Source organism: Balearica regulorum, chromosome 2 (assembly GCF_011004875.1).
Source record: "Balearica regulorum gibbericeps isolate bBalReg1 chromosome 2, bBalReg1.pri, whole genome shotgun sequence".
NCBI lineage: Eukaryota > Metazoa > Chordata > Aves > Gruiformes > Gruidae > Balearica > Balearica regulorum.
In genome coordinates, this window is record NC_046185.1 from 66,188,299 (window position 1) to 66,202,386 (window position 14,088).

Here is a 14,088-nt window from a genome sequence, read left to right on the forward strand (position 1 = left end):
AGATTGTTTCAGATAGTATAGCACTGATGGAACTCAAAAATGCTGGTGGAGCAACTCCTGTCTAATTTATCAGTGTTAATCTTCAACTGACAGCTGCAATCTGAGAGCTGGCAGCTATTTCTTAATACAGCAAAGATTAAATGCACTGTTACAGTTTTGTGCCAGCTCTTTAAATTGGAGTGTCACGTACAACTAATTCAGCCACCTACAAATGTCTGTGGATGTTGCATTGACACAGTAGTGTTTGAGGCAAATTTGAGAAATAAACCTGGTTTGACAAGACCTCCGTTTGCCTAATGTGATGATTATTATTATAGCCATTTTGGTGTGATTAAAGATAAATCTAACAGCTCTCCAGAATTTACTCGTCTCTTTACCCTTTTTTATGGTTAACAAAACTACAATCCACTGGTTGTCCAGAGTCCTGCTAATGTTAAGCAGTGGACAACAGCTCTCCCTAGCTGCTTCTTTGAAAGCTTCTGTGGCTAACTGATTTGGGCCAGCTGATCTTCAAACACTCTTAACAGATGTTATTTAATCTTGTCTTTAGTTACCAACAGAACTAGAAAGTATTTCATAATTTTCCTGACAACATGAACCCACTCCATTTGAGTACAATCCAGGATGGTTTATGTAACATTCTCTGTGTTCTTAGTAACGGGTTTTGCTATGCAGGTCTAATAAGGGATTTTATTATTGTTAGAGTTTTTTCTCTCTGATATGTTAAAAAATCCCACGCATCTATCACTAACGATTTTTTTTTCTTTTTATGGTAATTGCTACCTATTTCTTCAGTGAAACAACTGAGGTTTTTAACGAAGTCGTCCTAGTTTTTGAATAGGGGATGATAACGTTTTGGCCATCTAATAATTATTGAAATTATGTTAACTGAAACTGTACATGTCTCTGTGTTATTTAATTCAAAAATAGTCCATAGCAAAGCTTCTCTTCCACCTTTCTTTATAATATAGATGGGACAAATACTGAGGAAGCCCTATAACAGTAGTGTAAGTTAAAAGCAGGGTGGCTTTTTATCTGATCTTTTTTCCTTTTCTTTTTTTCTGTTAGACTTTCTCCCTTCCTCCTTAGAATTTGTGATGGGAGGAGTTTTCCCTCCAAAAAAAGAGAAAAAAACAAACCAAAACAAACTCTGTGTGAAGATTAACACACACAGTTGAGCTTTGCTTTTGAAATTGGTCTTATAGGATCTGTGATCTTATAAGACTTAAATTCTGCAAGCTGTTTTAGTTTGATTTGCCTTTTTTCAACAGTTTGATTGATCTGTTCCTGTCTTTATCCTTGTCTCCAGGCTGACCATTTGACCAGACGCGGCAAACCACTTCCACAGCAGGAATCACTGGAAATTGAGTTAGCAGAAGAAAAGCCAACTAAACGCTCTATCATCACAGTTGAGGAGTTGACAGAGATAGAACGTTTGGAGGATTTGGACACTTGTATGGTAAGACATGTTCCTCAGCCCCTTTCGTTAAACACACAAATAACTGGAAGAAAAATGTTTTTTTAAAATGTCATTTGGTGATTTCATGGTCTCAGGAAACTGAAGTTAGGAATTGGCTTGTAGGGGGGGAAAAAAAAAGTTAGCTTGTGAACATTTTGTCTGAGTTGCATATTGTTGTTCAGCGAACGAAAAGCTTTTCCCTTTTCTTTGTGTCCCTTTTCCTGTTACCTATTCAAGGGCCTTTCCCTTCCATACATTGCTACAATCAAGCTCATAGAATAAGCATTTCTTTCACTGGCCAAAGTTTCACAGAGGTTCAGTTACAGTAATAAATTGGACCATGCTATCCATTGACAACATGCTGCTTTCTGCTTTTGTCTTCCTTGTACTTGATGTGAATTCCTCTGAGCTATAACGAAAAATGCTTCTGCCTGGAAATTATGTTATTGGCCATGAACAGAAGCTGATTTTTTTTAAAATCAGCTTTTGAATGTATGGAAGAAGTCTTAAAGCCTTGAGACAAGGCTGCAAGTGACCCTACAGGGCAAGCTTTTAAAAAATAATTGAGTTAGGAGTGTGAGATTCAGTAAAAATGCTGAACATAAATCACTGCAATACCTTATAAAATCCCATGTGTGACTTTTATTATAAAAGATGGCTACATGCCATCTCATGATCCTTTAGGAGATGTAAATCTGTACGATTCCAAACAAATGGGTTGCTAACTATTTTCAATCTCAAATCCCCCTCCACCCAACTCGCAGTCTGAGGAACTCTACTGTGGACAGAACTTCAGGAAGCCCTTTTCTACTACAGCGTAGTCAGTCTGATAGGTGGTCACCGCTGCAAGGGATGGGCTTTCTTTTCTGCTTCCTGCCTGGCTCCTTAGCCATGTGCTTTCACAGCAAGCTAAAACGGCAGAAAAATTGATTGCATCTTTTTGTAGAAGAAGTTTTGTTGATTCAGCTCCCTGAGTAGACTTACTGCAGTCAGACAAGTACAGCACAAGAGAAGGAACAGCAGGGTTGCTCCTTTCTCCAGCAGCAGATCTGTTGGTCTCGCTTATCTATAAAATGAAAGCACACCTTCATTGGAAATACCACCTTAAAATAGTTCTTTCTCCTTTCCAAATCTCCTTCTTCACCAAGATTTGATTTGATGCAATATTTGTCTGAACATGACAAAACCCTGTGAGGCAAAACCCTGTGAGACAAAACCCTGCATCATCTGGCTCATCACTGGTACTGTCAAGTTCTTGACACCTTCTGTAGCCAGCATTGAGTAATCATTTGGAGCCCTAAATCCTGTGGGAGAGAGACATCCCAATAAAATACATAGCATCTGAATCTTGTATGTGCAAGTTACTTTCTGCATGCTGGCTTCATATATAAAAAATAAGCGGTCATTCTGGCCCCCTCCTTCCCCCTTTAAATTTATTCTTGCAGCATGTTAAAAATAATAATACTGGAAATTTAAAAAACAGCTCCTGTCTTTATCTTATATCACCATGGTTATATGAAAGGATCATATCGCTGTGCTGTTATCTTTCACTTTGGTCATATTAAAATAATGGAAATGTGATGATGCTTACACTGTTTAAAAGATGCATTAGATGCTAACGGTACTTATTTTCAAAAGTGTTTATATCTCTCTTCATTCTCTTCATTCACCCTCATCCTACACAGAGATTCAAATACCTTTGTGACCCAGATTCTCATCAATATCTAATTTCTCAAGAGAATGAAGTTTCAAATAAACATAAGGCAGTAATCTTAGTGCTAAAGAACCCATTTATTAAAAACTGTAATCTGTTTTTAAGAGCTGCTTTTTGCATCCTGGGTGCGAGTGATATCAGTTGCTGTTGTAAATATATATATATAAAAATAGATAGCCCGAAGAGGCTGAGTAATACAGGGATTTTTACTTGAGCTAGTGTTCTTACTGAGCTTTTTGCAACTACAAGCATCTTAAGAATGGATTTTTTTTACATTTTCTGAGTGGAGTTAGTAACTTCAAAGATAGTGCTTTCCAAGTGATGTATTTTAGCTACAGGAAGATCATACGGATTTCAGATACTGTCTTCAAAAAATTAACATGATTTGTAGCATCTTTTAACTGTCATACAGATATTTGCATGGAAATGCAAAAAACCTTCTGAAAGGGGCAGCAGTGAATGCTTTGTGAGCTGGCCAGTGCAGGAAACAGATACATTGCTAAAAGATTTTACTAGAAAGAGAAGCATATGGTTTTATGAACTATAATTATGAACCTAATTTCCTTTGATTATTTTTAATCTTAAATGAGAAATAGCTATTTAGATCCCACTTCCAAAAGGGCATTAGTCCAGAACGCTGCTTTGTGTGGCCATTGGAAATCCCTAAGCAGTACAGTGTGTAATGCTAAAATGGATCTTAGCTGCATGAGTAGGTGATGCACCTGGCTGTGTATTCCGCAAACCTCGATTCTGAAATCTTGACTTGCCGCTTGGTGGTGTGCATGTTTGGGAGCCAACCCTCCTATTGCCAAAAGACTGTGAAACGTGGCGTAACGCTGATCGTGTCGCTGGGATGCCGGGAAAAACTCTCCTATTCTAAGCCATTTCTTTTCCATAAATGTCTTTCACTTTGCTCCGTTTGTCAAGATGTCTGGGGAAGAAGAGATTTTGGGCTTATAGGAGAAGTACAGAGCTTGGTCCATCGTTTAGGGGTAGCTGGGGTTTTTTTTCCATTTGCAAAACTGGATTCACTTTGCAAACCCATTATCTTCAGCAAGCCTTTTCTCTTTGTTCTTGTTTTCTTCAAGAAACCTATCAAGGATCAGTATTCTGGCTGAGGCAATGTATACAACAGTGTGTTGTTATGCACCAGCCTCCCTTGTAGATGTATTTGAACAGCTTGGGGGGAAAAAATGGATCTAGGTTCAGTTTTGACTTTACGGTTGCACGTAGATTATATAGCACTGAAACTAGGTGAATGACTGTGGATGAGGTAGACGTTTTTGGAATAAAATGCTTATAGGCTGTTTGTTCTTACAACTAGATTGAAATTGGAAGATGTGAAGGTTCTTTATAAAACTCAGGCAGAATAGGGGTCTGAAACCTCTAGTGCTGGTGGTAGAGCGCACAAACAGGCTTTTGCACTGGTGTGTTTCACAGCCTGCCCACCTATTCTCGAGTGGGGTGCAGAGTGGCTCTGTCTGGGGGGGCTTTCTGCGCCAGAGGTAGAGACTTGCCATCCATCCGTTTCGAAGCTCGAGATGTGTAAACACCACAGACAAGACAGAATGAAATATCACAAATGGACCCTTGAAATGCCCCACTGAGAAAAAAGACTTTTACATGTTATTTCTAGTGTTTTTTCATTGTGGGAATTAGGACTTACTAAATACCAAACTGTGCAGTTAAAGCTTGTTAGCTTCAGTTTAGGATTTGATTCTCATCCAGCCTTTAATGATGGCCAGAGAGCCCATAACATGAAAGATTTGTCAGTCATACCAGAGATTGCTAGTCTGTGAAATGACTTCTGAAGAACACTGGGAATGATTGAGTGGTCCAGTGTAGGATGCGTTAGCTGGAACATTATGGACCACGAGAGTTTCTGATCTCCCTGAGCTGCAGTACAGTAAATTGATGCTTCCCTAATCTACAGATGTCTTAGTTGTCTGTGTTTAATTAGAGCTGATGGTAATAAGTCATTAGATAAAAGTTGTGTGCAATTAAGATGGAAAGAAAAATCTTTATGCAGAAAATTACTTACTGTTCTCAGATTAAAGGAAAAACCATGACCTGCTTTTCAGAGCTTAGACTCAATCATGAATTAACTTCATAAAATAGTGGGGTTTCTCTAAATTTTTCTGTGCATATGTGACAAGTGACACATTTTAAACTAATGCATGCATTTTAAAACTAACTTTAAATAAAGTACCCTTTTTTACTGAGGTCAAATATCATGTATCTTGGTATGTGTAATTCTGTAGGTAGACACTAACTGATTTAATTGTGCATAATGCTTCTAGTTGTACTTTATTCTTTCATAGCTATTAGTTGTTTGCCAAAGTAAGAGATACGAAATGATGCTCAATTACCCACCAAAAGGTAATGGAGCATCTTTGTTAGATTGTGTTTAACAGCTACATTCTAAAGCTGCTTTTTTGTTTGGGTTTTTTTGGTGGGGTTTTTTTGAGCTTCTGAATGTTAGTTTGGCTTCCAGAATACTAAAAAGAGATCACTAGAGTTGAGCCTACTATTTAAAGAAAAGTTTTGAGAGAAACAGCTTTTTACTAGAAATCTGTGTACTCTTCATCTTTAAAATATCCATTTCAGCAATATAATTTTATTGCTATAGTAAGTAACAAACATACAGCCATAGTCAGTATTGTTTTTAGAGCAAAGCAGAGGCTCTTTGCATTATGAAGAGGTATGGTAGGAAATTGTTTGAAACACGTAAAGGAATTGTAGGTTGTAATACACAAGTCTGCTTATAAATCTTCTTTAAAGCATTTCAATGTAAGGTTGAAATGCTTGGATGATAAATTATGTGTTTGCAAAAATACTTGTAGCAAATAGGACTTTCTGTGAGGAATATTGAATCTTAGCCATTTCTCATCTGTTTCTAATTTTAACCATAGAGATGATTCTGTGACTTTAATGGAGGAAAGTTGGGGGTATTTTGAAAAAATTTCCATGAGAAATATATTAAATTTTAGTTTTATTGAACAACAGATTTCACCTGTACAGTACAAAAGAGAATTTGCAGAAGTAGCAGGACACTTGCAAAGTGATGGTGTATGTTTTTTCCTGGGAATGTATTAACTAGTCCTTGTCAAAGATTTAGCATATTAGTCCAGTATCCAGATGAAGACATATGAACCCATGGGTCCTGAAAGACAAAGAGTGTACCTATCTTAGTGTTTTCAGAGAAAAAGGAGAAATTCCACACCATAATTCTTTTTTTTTTTTTTTTTTTAAAAAGAAAACTCACAAAGCACCACCTGAATACTCCTTTCTCTCCCCTGCCCCCAGCCAAAATAAATTGAAATTACAGCAACAGAAATCCCTCCAGTTGCTATAACTGGAGGAAGGAGAAAATCATGGTACAGACTCATATGTACATGTGTGCTGATACTTTAGGAAGAACAATTAAAGCAGAAATTCTCTGGTATGTAGTACCACATCTCATTCTTGTTGCTCTCTATTTACCTGCAGCAGAATTGTCTTGAGCGTAGATAGTCATCTTTTTGGATGAAGGACTGAACACCTACTGCAATAAAGCCCCAGCTCCTGTTGGACTCCTTATGTTCTCCTGCTCTATAAATAAAGCTCTAGCTCTGCGACTGGCTTAATCCAGCAAAAATCATTGTTCTTGCTGAAAAAGAGCATTTCCATTTCCCCTGTAAACAGCTATCTCTTTCGTGCCCACACCCTCACACTTGCGCTGGTGTTCACACAGCCTCACTACAAATTGGGTGTGGGAATTGATTCAGCTGAAAATGAAGCTTTTTACGGAGGATTTCTTTCCCAGGTTGGTTTACAGACTGACTAGTCCTCTGGTTGAGTTCACAAAACAAATCCTGAGCGGCAGGAACAAGCAGGCAGGGATGAGGGCAAAGGCAGCAGCCTGGATGAATGCCGGATTAAATTGATTGTGACACTTGAGTTTCTCTCTTGTATGCATTAGCAGAAATGGGCCTTTGATGTGCCGTAAATACAGCACTCTGTGGGAAGCTGGGAATTGGCACTACGGTATGCAAGAGTATTCTTGGCTTCTGAAGAGACTCCATCACAGGCATGTGAGCAAATCTACTTCAGTGGGAGTCCAGTAATATTTCTGACTCGCCCTGAACTAGGACGGTTTATGAAAACATCGCCAGGAGGGGCAGAGCACAGTGCTGGCGTGCTCCCTAAGCCCTTCCCTGCACGTGCAGTGCTGTGGCTGAGAAAGTATAGACAAAGGGAGCTGGTGTGATAATTTTGCAGAAGCTGTGAATATCTTGTTTATTTTGCAAGTTGTGAGTTTATGTTTTAGCCTCACCATTAGTATTATGATTACATTGATTTTAATTGTGAATATTTGTTACCTATCTTTCCCTGAGTTCCTTTATATATAGTTTTGCAGTATCCTCACTGCCCTTAGAGGTCCTTATCCATGTTTATTCAATGCCTGTTACATGTATAGACTACAGTCTCATGAGCTGAAACACTTTAAAAGAAACCTGGGTTTCAATGTCTTTTTCTTGGTCTCTGAGTGGAAGGAGGTGATGGATAATTAATATTTAGTATGTTTTTTCCTAAACCAACTGATTTTTCTTAATCAGAGTTCAAAGCTATTTCTCATAATCTAGGGTACATTATTGGCACAATATGAAGTAAATGAAGAATGTGATAAACTGCTCCTAGTAACAGCACTGCATACTTGGTTAAGAAAAAAAGTAGTGTAAAATTGGAAACTTTTTCCTGCTTAGGTTAAAACGAGAATTGTGACATGCAGCTGCTGGGTATTCTGTTTGCATGGTGGCACTTCTGTATCAGGAGCTTGTCTTATCATAATAGTGATGCTTTGTTTTGCCTTAGTAGACCCAAATTTCTGTTGGGGGTGGAGGGGAGGGTGTGTGGCAGTAGTGTTCTTACCAATACTGAGCTTCCATCATTTTATTTCACGTGTGGTGAAAAAGCCATATTGAAAGGAGAGTTCAGTAATGAAGCAGTCACTGAAACACTGAGCTTGAGAGTGTAACTTCCCTGCAGTGGTTTTAAGAGGGAGTTTACTACGAAGAAGTTAGTGTGTGGCAGATAGAAAGGTCTTCAACATGTAGCTATGCAGTCTATAGGTAGTGCCAGCCCTGGCTGCTCAGTCCTGCCATTTGCCACTCCGCTAGCAAGAACTGGAACGCCTAGCCTGCAGGCAGAGTCATCTCGGTGGGCACCAGGTAGCTGTTGTAGGCTGTGGCCTGCTGGTGGACTCCCCTCCACCACTTGGTGAGAGAGGTGTCTGTCCCTACCTGGGTTCGCTCGCCCGTACAGCCAGCAGCAGGGATCATCCAAACGCTCACTTACCTACTTCAGGTAAAGTTTTAACAAGTTATGAGGACAAAGCCTCTTTGCACGGGCTGGATCGAGGGGCGCTTGGGTGATCCCTTTTGCCAGCAGAGCTGTGGAGTCAGTTGATGTTCAGCATAAATAGATAGAGAATTCATCTTTCCACAGCCTCTGTTTGTAAGAACCTGCTCATTATTTTCCCATGGCAGGAGTTCTTGCCAAAATCTAGACTTCGTGACTTTTGGCAGATCAAGAACAGCAAACAGCATGAGAATAACCTCTACTAGTGCTGTTTCTGTAGCACACATCTGTCTGCACCCATAATGCTTTTTGATTCAATTAATATCTGGCAAGTTGACCTTCTCAAGTGGTTGAGGAGTTTTCTGTATAGATTGCATGGTCCTTTCTACTGCTTTTTGATTCTTCCAGTATCTCAAATAACTAACTTGGCCCAAGTTACTTATCTGTGTTGTACGGGGGAGTCTTGTTTACTCTGAAATCTGGAGAGCCCACTGAGAATAGCACATGCATGAGTCTGTCTCACTAAGAGTGCTGCACGGTTCTCACTTCACCCAGAAGAACAGGAGGCTTGTGATTTTTTGCTCTGCAAAATTGTTACCTCATATTGCAGGGATAAAGAATGGTTGCTCACAGGAAGAGGGGAGAGGAAAGCTGTGTTAGGGCAGGCAGTTATAGAGTACCATTAGATTTTGCTGTATTTTGTCAAGGACAAGGAGGTTAGGGTGAGCTGGGTTACTGGAGTAGGACCTTTTAAATAAGTAAGTCACTAAAACCAAGAGTACATAGTGCCGGAAGGCTAGAAGATAGCTTCCGAGTCATCAAATTTCATCCCTGCTATCACTGACAATTGTGTATCACACAATCCTATTCATAAATTTATCAGGCTTCCTCTCAAAACATCTCTCCCTCAGACTAGAGGAGAACTTAGAAGTAAATAGATTCTTTCTTCTGCTGTTATTCAGGTCAGCTAAAGCCTCATTGCAAAGTGGTGGGTGTATGTCTGCAGTAAGATCTTACTTCATGTGAGCAAAGATCAAATTACTTTGAATTTTTGAGGTCAGTAGTGACAGGATTGGAATACTGATCTGAAACTAAAAGCATTCCATAGACCAGGCTTTGAGATTTGCCATCCTCTCTTGGGTAATTATGATTGACCCTGTCTGTCAGTTTGTTTTAGAAAAAAACCTCAAATACTCGAGTCGAGTACTTCTGTTTCCCATGCAGGGTCTTGGAATATTTGCTAGTTGCCTGGTTTTAATAAGGAGATATCTTGATATAGTAGTTTCTGAAAGGACTTAAAATTCAGAAGGTTTTTGGTTGGTTTTTTTAATGTTTAAGTTCACAAAGTGTATCTCAAAGTGTCTGAGGGGTAGAAAGATTTACTGTACGTGCTGGAAAGAAGTCTGAAACAAACTTCAATGAGAAAAGAGCAGCACTTCAAGTATGCCTGGGTTTTCAAGGGTAAAACTTCCATCATAATTCTGAGCAAGGATGCTACTAGTCCACTTCCCTGTCCAGGGTAAACTGTATCTGATTTCCTGTGGTGAGTCTCCCTGTAGAATTTCTCCTTTGAATGTCACTGCTTCAGTACAAGTGGTGCATCATCGGCCCCAAAGGGTCTAGTGATGGTGGGAAGGTGACTGGTGGGTTTTGCCTGGATGATGACTAATCCTTTTGGTAGCTCTTCACTTCAAGATCTTGGAACAGAGAGATGCAGAAAGCACGTTGGTTCTCCGTCCTGGGAAGCTGTAGGGCAGACAGATAAAACAGTTCATTCCTGTTCGTAAAATCATAGAATGGTTTGGGTTGGAAGAGACCTTTAAACATCATCTAGTCCAACCCCCCCTGCAGGGACATCTTTCACTAGGTCAGGTTGCTCAAAGCCCCGTCCCACCTGACTTTGAACACTTCCATCCAGAAGCACCTTGCTTTCATGATGTTATTGCTCAAAGCACCTGATACATATGCTGGCTGTCTTTAAAGAATTGCCTAAGAATATCTTAAACGGCTATCCACCTCACCATATATTTCTGAGTTTAAGAGCTTTTTCTTCTTACTATATGGAAGTTTAGGTCGCAAACAAAGTAATTTTTGCATCAGCATTTGCCAGCTGAAGGCAGTGAAAAACCACAAGCAAGCAGGTTGTGGTGGCTTAGAGAGATAGTTTGCGCCTTCTGACCTGTAGCAGCTCTCCATTCTACACTTAGTTTTTAACTAAAATAAATTAGTTGGAACCATCTTCTTCGTTCACCTTAAAGCCCAGCTGCTGTAGAAGATGCTGCTAGCCTCTTCACAAACAAGTGGCAAACAGAACTGATGATACTGAGAATTGCTTTTTCTCTTGCAGGTGGTAGTTGCAGGCAGAGTTCCTTGCAGGATACTCATTCAGAACATGAAATAAAAGATTCAGTTTAATAGTTGTAGGAACTGCTTAGTTTAATTCATGCATCCATTTTTTACTCTTCATAATAAAAGCTTTGGATATTTATATGCAGGAATATTTATTAGCAGGAATTTTACATGACTTGAAAGATGCAAGCGCAGAATTATTAATTAAAAGAATATATTGAAATACTTGGCGAAGTATCACAGAGTACATGAGCCACGTCTCAGCAAGTAGAAAAGCAAAGGTTTCTTGGCTAGGAAAATGAAACGAGCTCAAGGGCAAATCTGTTGAGCTTATCTTACTGCAGCACTACTCCTTTTCTTACAGAAAATGTTGCTGTACAAAGTAATTCTAAAGGTCAGGCTGGTTTAGATGAGACTAATTGAATTAATTCTGAACCACAGCTCTTTCTCTAGAAATTCAATTCAAGGAAGGGAAGGAAATAAACAAACATATGCCTTATTTGTATTATTTGTATGCCATATTTTTTTACAATATCTATATTTATGTATAGTATTTCCATATAGAGGACAGAACTCTGAAATATAAGGTCAGGACTAGATCCTTTGCTGGTGTAAAAATGCATAGCCACTACATTCAGGACAGCTGTATCAACAAACAGCAGCCTATAGCAGCTTGGCCTTGTTTTCTGAACGATGTGTTAGTGGCTTTGCTCTCCTGTAAAATACTCCATTAGCTGTCGTGGATCTTAGCGTTACATTTCACTTTCCATGGACGATGGTACTCGAGGGGGAAATTCTAAGGAGGTGATTCAGGTTACCATCGCTGCGAGTGGAAAGTACATAGCTAAATTTCTGCAAGTCACGCTGAGGGTTTTACCCCAGAAATCATGTTATAAAATCTTCAGTAGTTGAAGTAAGCAATAGCAACTTTCTAGTTTCTAAGGCTTTCTATACAGATGGGGACACACCTGTGTGTCCAAACATTCACATGCAAAAAAAACCAAAGCTGGTCAATTTACTGCTCTGCTTTATAAAGAATACCTGAAGATTTTTTTTTCTTATTAAGCATAGAATCATAGGAATATTTTATGTGTGACATGTCTGTCAAAGGTAGTTAGGAGACTGGAAGTGTGGGAAATGTCAATTGACTGAAATGGTATTGTGGCAGCTTTACAGGCCAGGATTCCTTACAGCAAAAGAAAACAGCAGGACTTGTGATAAAATCCCTTGTTTTCTTATACCTCTTTCTTAAAAAGGCATGCCCCACAAAATACATATAGCTGGAACAATTCAGCACTCATTCAAAATATTCTGGAAGAATCTTTGAAAATATTTTTTCTGACAACTCATTCCCAGTTGGCACATTGTTATGATTGCTTGATCCAATTTCTGGTTTTGTTTGGGTTGAATTTGGTTGAGATTTTTGGTTGTGTGTTGGTGTTGTGGCTTTAGCAATGGCCCATGTACGCCGGGAGGCCGACCACTGTATTTTGGAGTTACACTGAGAGCAAAAGAAGGGAAGGGTTGGGTGGCCTCGTGGTCTGCGGTACTTCAGGGGTTTGAAGCCTGGCATTAGGTTCCCTGCAGAGCAGCCAGATTCCTTGGTGACTTCCCTTAGTCTTTGCTTTGCTTAATGGTGCTTCCTTGTCTAACCTGTTGCCTGCTGCGTGCTGCCTCCTCTTCCTTCTCCCTCCTTACCCCCTACCCACAAGCTGTTTAGCACCTTTTAAGTGGCTCAATAGTCACACTCACTTAGGTGAGAAGGTAGGAGTTTCCTTAAGTCCTTTGGTCCTAATCACATTTCCAGCTGCTTGTATAATATAAATAGCTTTCTGCCTATGCATTAAATACACAGAACACACTGGAGTACTACCAAGAACGCTGTCTGAAAGAGAAACCGAGTTGCAGATTGATTTTTGGAGTGTGCTGGAGATTTATTTTTAAGATAGTTTCAGTTTTAGAGATGCTTCTCAATGGATTCTGCAGTCTCTCCAGCAATCTCAGAGCAGCCCTGGTGAACGGTAGTATAGAAGATGGGCAAGAGAAGAGAGAACATGGATTTTGGCAAGGAAATGGAGTAAAAGAATGTGTGTGTGTGTGTGTGTGTGTGGATAGCATGCAAAAATGAGAGTAATGAGGACGCTTGCCTGAATCACTGTTAGCTGAGAACTGCGTAAAGCCAAAGTTTCTGAAGGTAATGGAAAATAAAAATTAAAACAAAAAAAAAACCACCACAAAAAACCCTAAAGCCCTGAGGACAGTAGGAAAATAAAGGACTGGAGCTGTGTGCAAGAACACTGCTCTTGCCATTCAAAGATAGCCCATCGTGTCTTTAGAACTTTTAGCCACAGTTAAGCTTTGAAGGATGAACCGTGACAAGTGGATTGTTATTGTTGAAAATGTCAAAGCATTGAATAACTGACCTTAAAATCCCTTCAACAATTAAATGATGAACTTCATGTTATGCAAAGACTGTTTTTACTGCTGATAATTAAACGCCAGTGCAATATCCATTTAAACATGCAGCACTTCCTTGCCAAGTACTTTAAGCCAGACCATGACTATTGACTTCTGCCGCAAACACTCTGCAAATACCTGTAGTGTTGTTATAGCAGCAGTTCCCATTCAACTTGAAGACAAAACAACACTTCTAATAATTGTTTTTTCTTACTCTAAATGAAGTAGGAGAGTGATTGGTCATGTGCCACCCAAGAGATGGGGTATGGCATTTTTCATTTCATGTGATCGCTGTGCTGCTTGCTTTTTTCTTTTAATTTTTTGAAGGGGAGAGGAAAGGTCATGCTTTATTAATGGAATAGCATTCTTCTAATGTGCCAAAAGTGCTTGAAAGGCCTGCATCTCTAAACCTCCTTATGGAAAAGAGAAATACTGTTGCTTTGGATCTCTTTATTAATAGGCTTATTTAAACCTCAGGAAAACAGACTTGCATCCCTTTTAATTCTTTCAAGAGAAGCTTTGTTTTGTTTTCCCTGCTCTCCTGCTTTCCACAACAAACTGCAGACTTTTAATTCAGAAGCTTCCTTCAGACTAGGAAATAATAAAATTACAGGTTTTTTTCTCACTACTGGTGCCAGCAAAATGCAAAAATACAGTACATTGGGACAGCAGGTGGCAGGTTGGCACTGTTGGCGAGTGCCATATATTGGAAACAAACATCTGAAAACCTGAATTTGTCCCAATATAGATAAAACAAAAGAGATCACAT

At 39.3% G+C, this 14,088-nt stretch overlaps 1 protein-coding gene across 2 annotated transcripts in view; it reads left to right on the forward strand.

The window, feature by feature from the left end:
* The window catches only part of CARMIL1 (capping protein regulator and myosin 1 linker 1), a 193,814-nt gene that overhangs the window by 149,858 nt on the left and 29,868 nt on the right, over positions 1–14,088 (forward strand). For both annotated transcript variants that reach the window (XM_075744582.1, XM_075744581.1), the window contains exon 29: positions 1,310–1,459. In XM_075744582.1, coding sequence (XP_075600697.1) covers positions 1,310–1,459 — 150 coding nt within the window. The remainder of the gene's footprint in view (positions 1–1,309; positions 1,460–14,088) is intronic.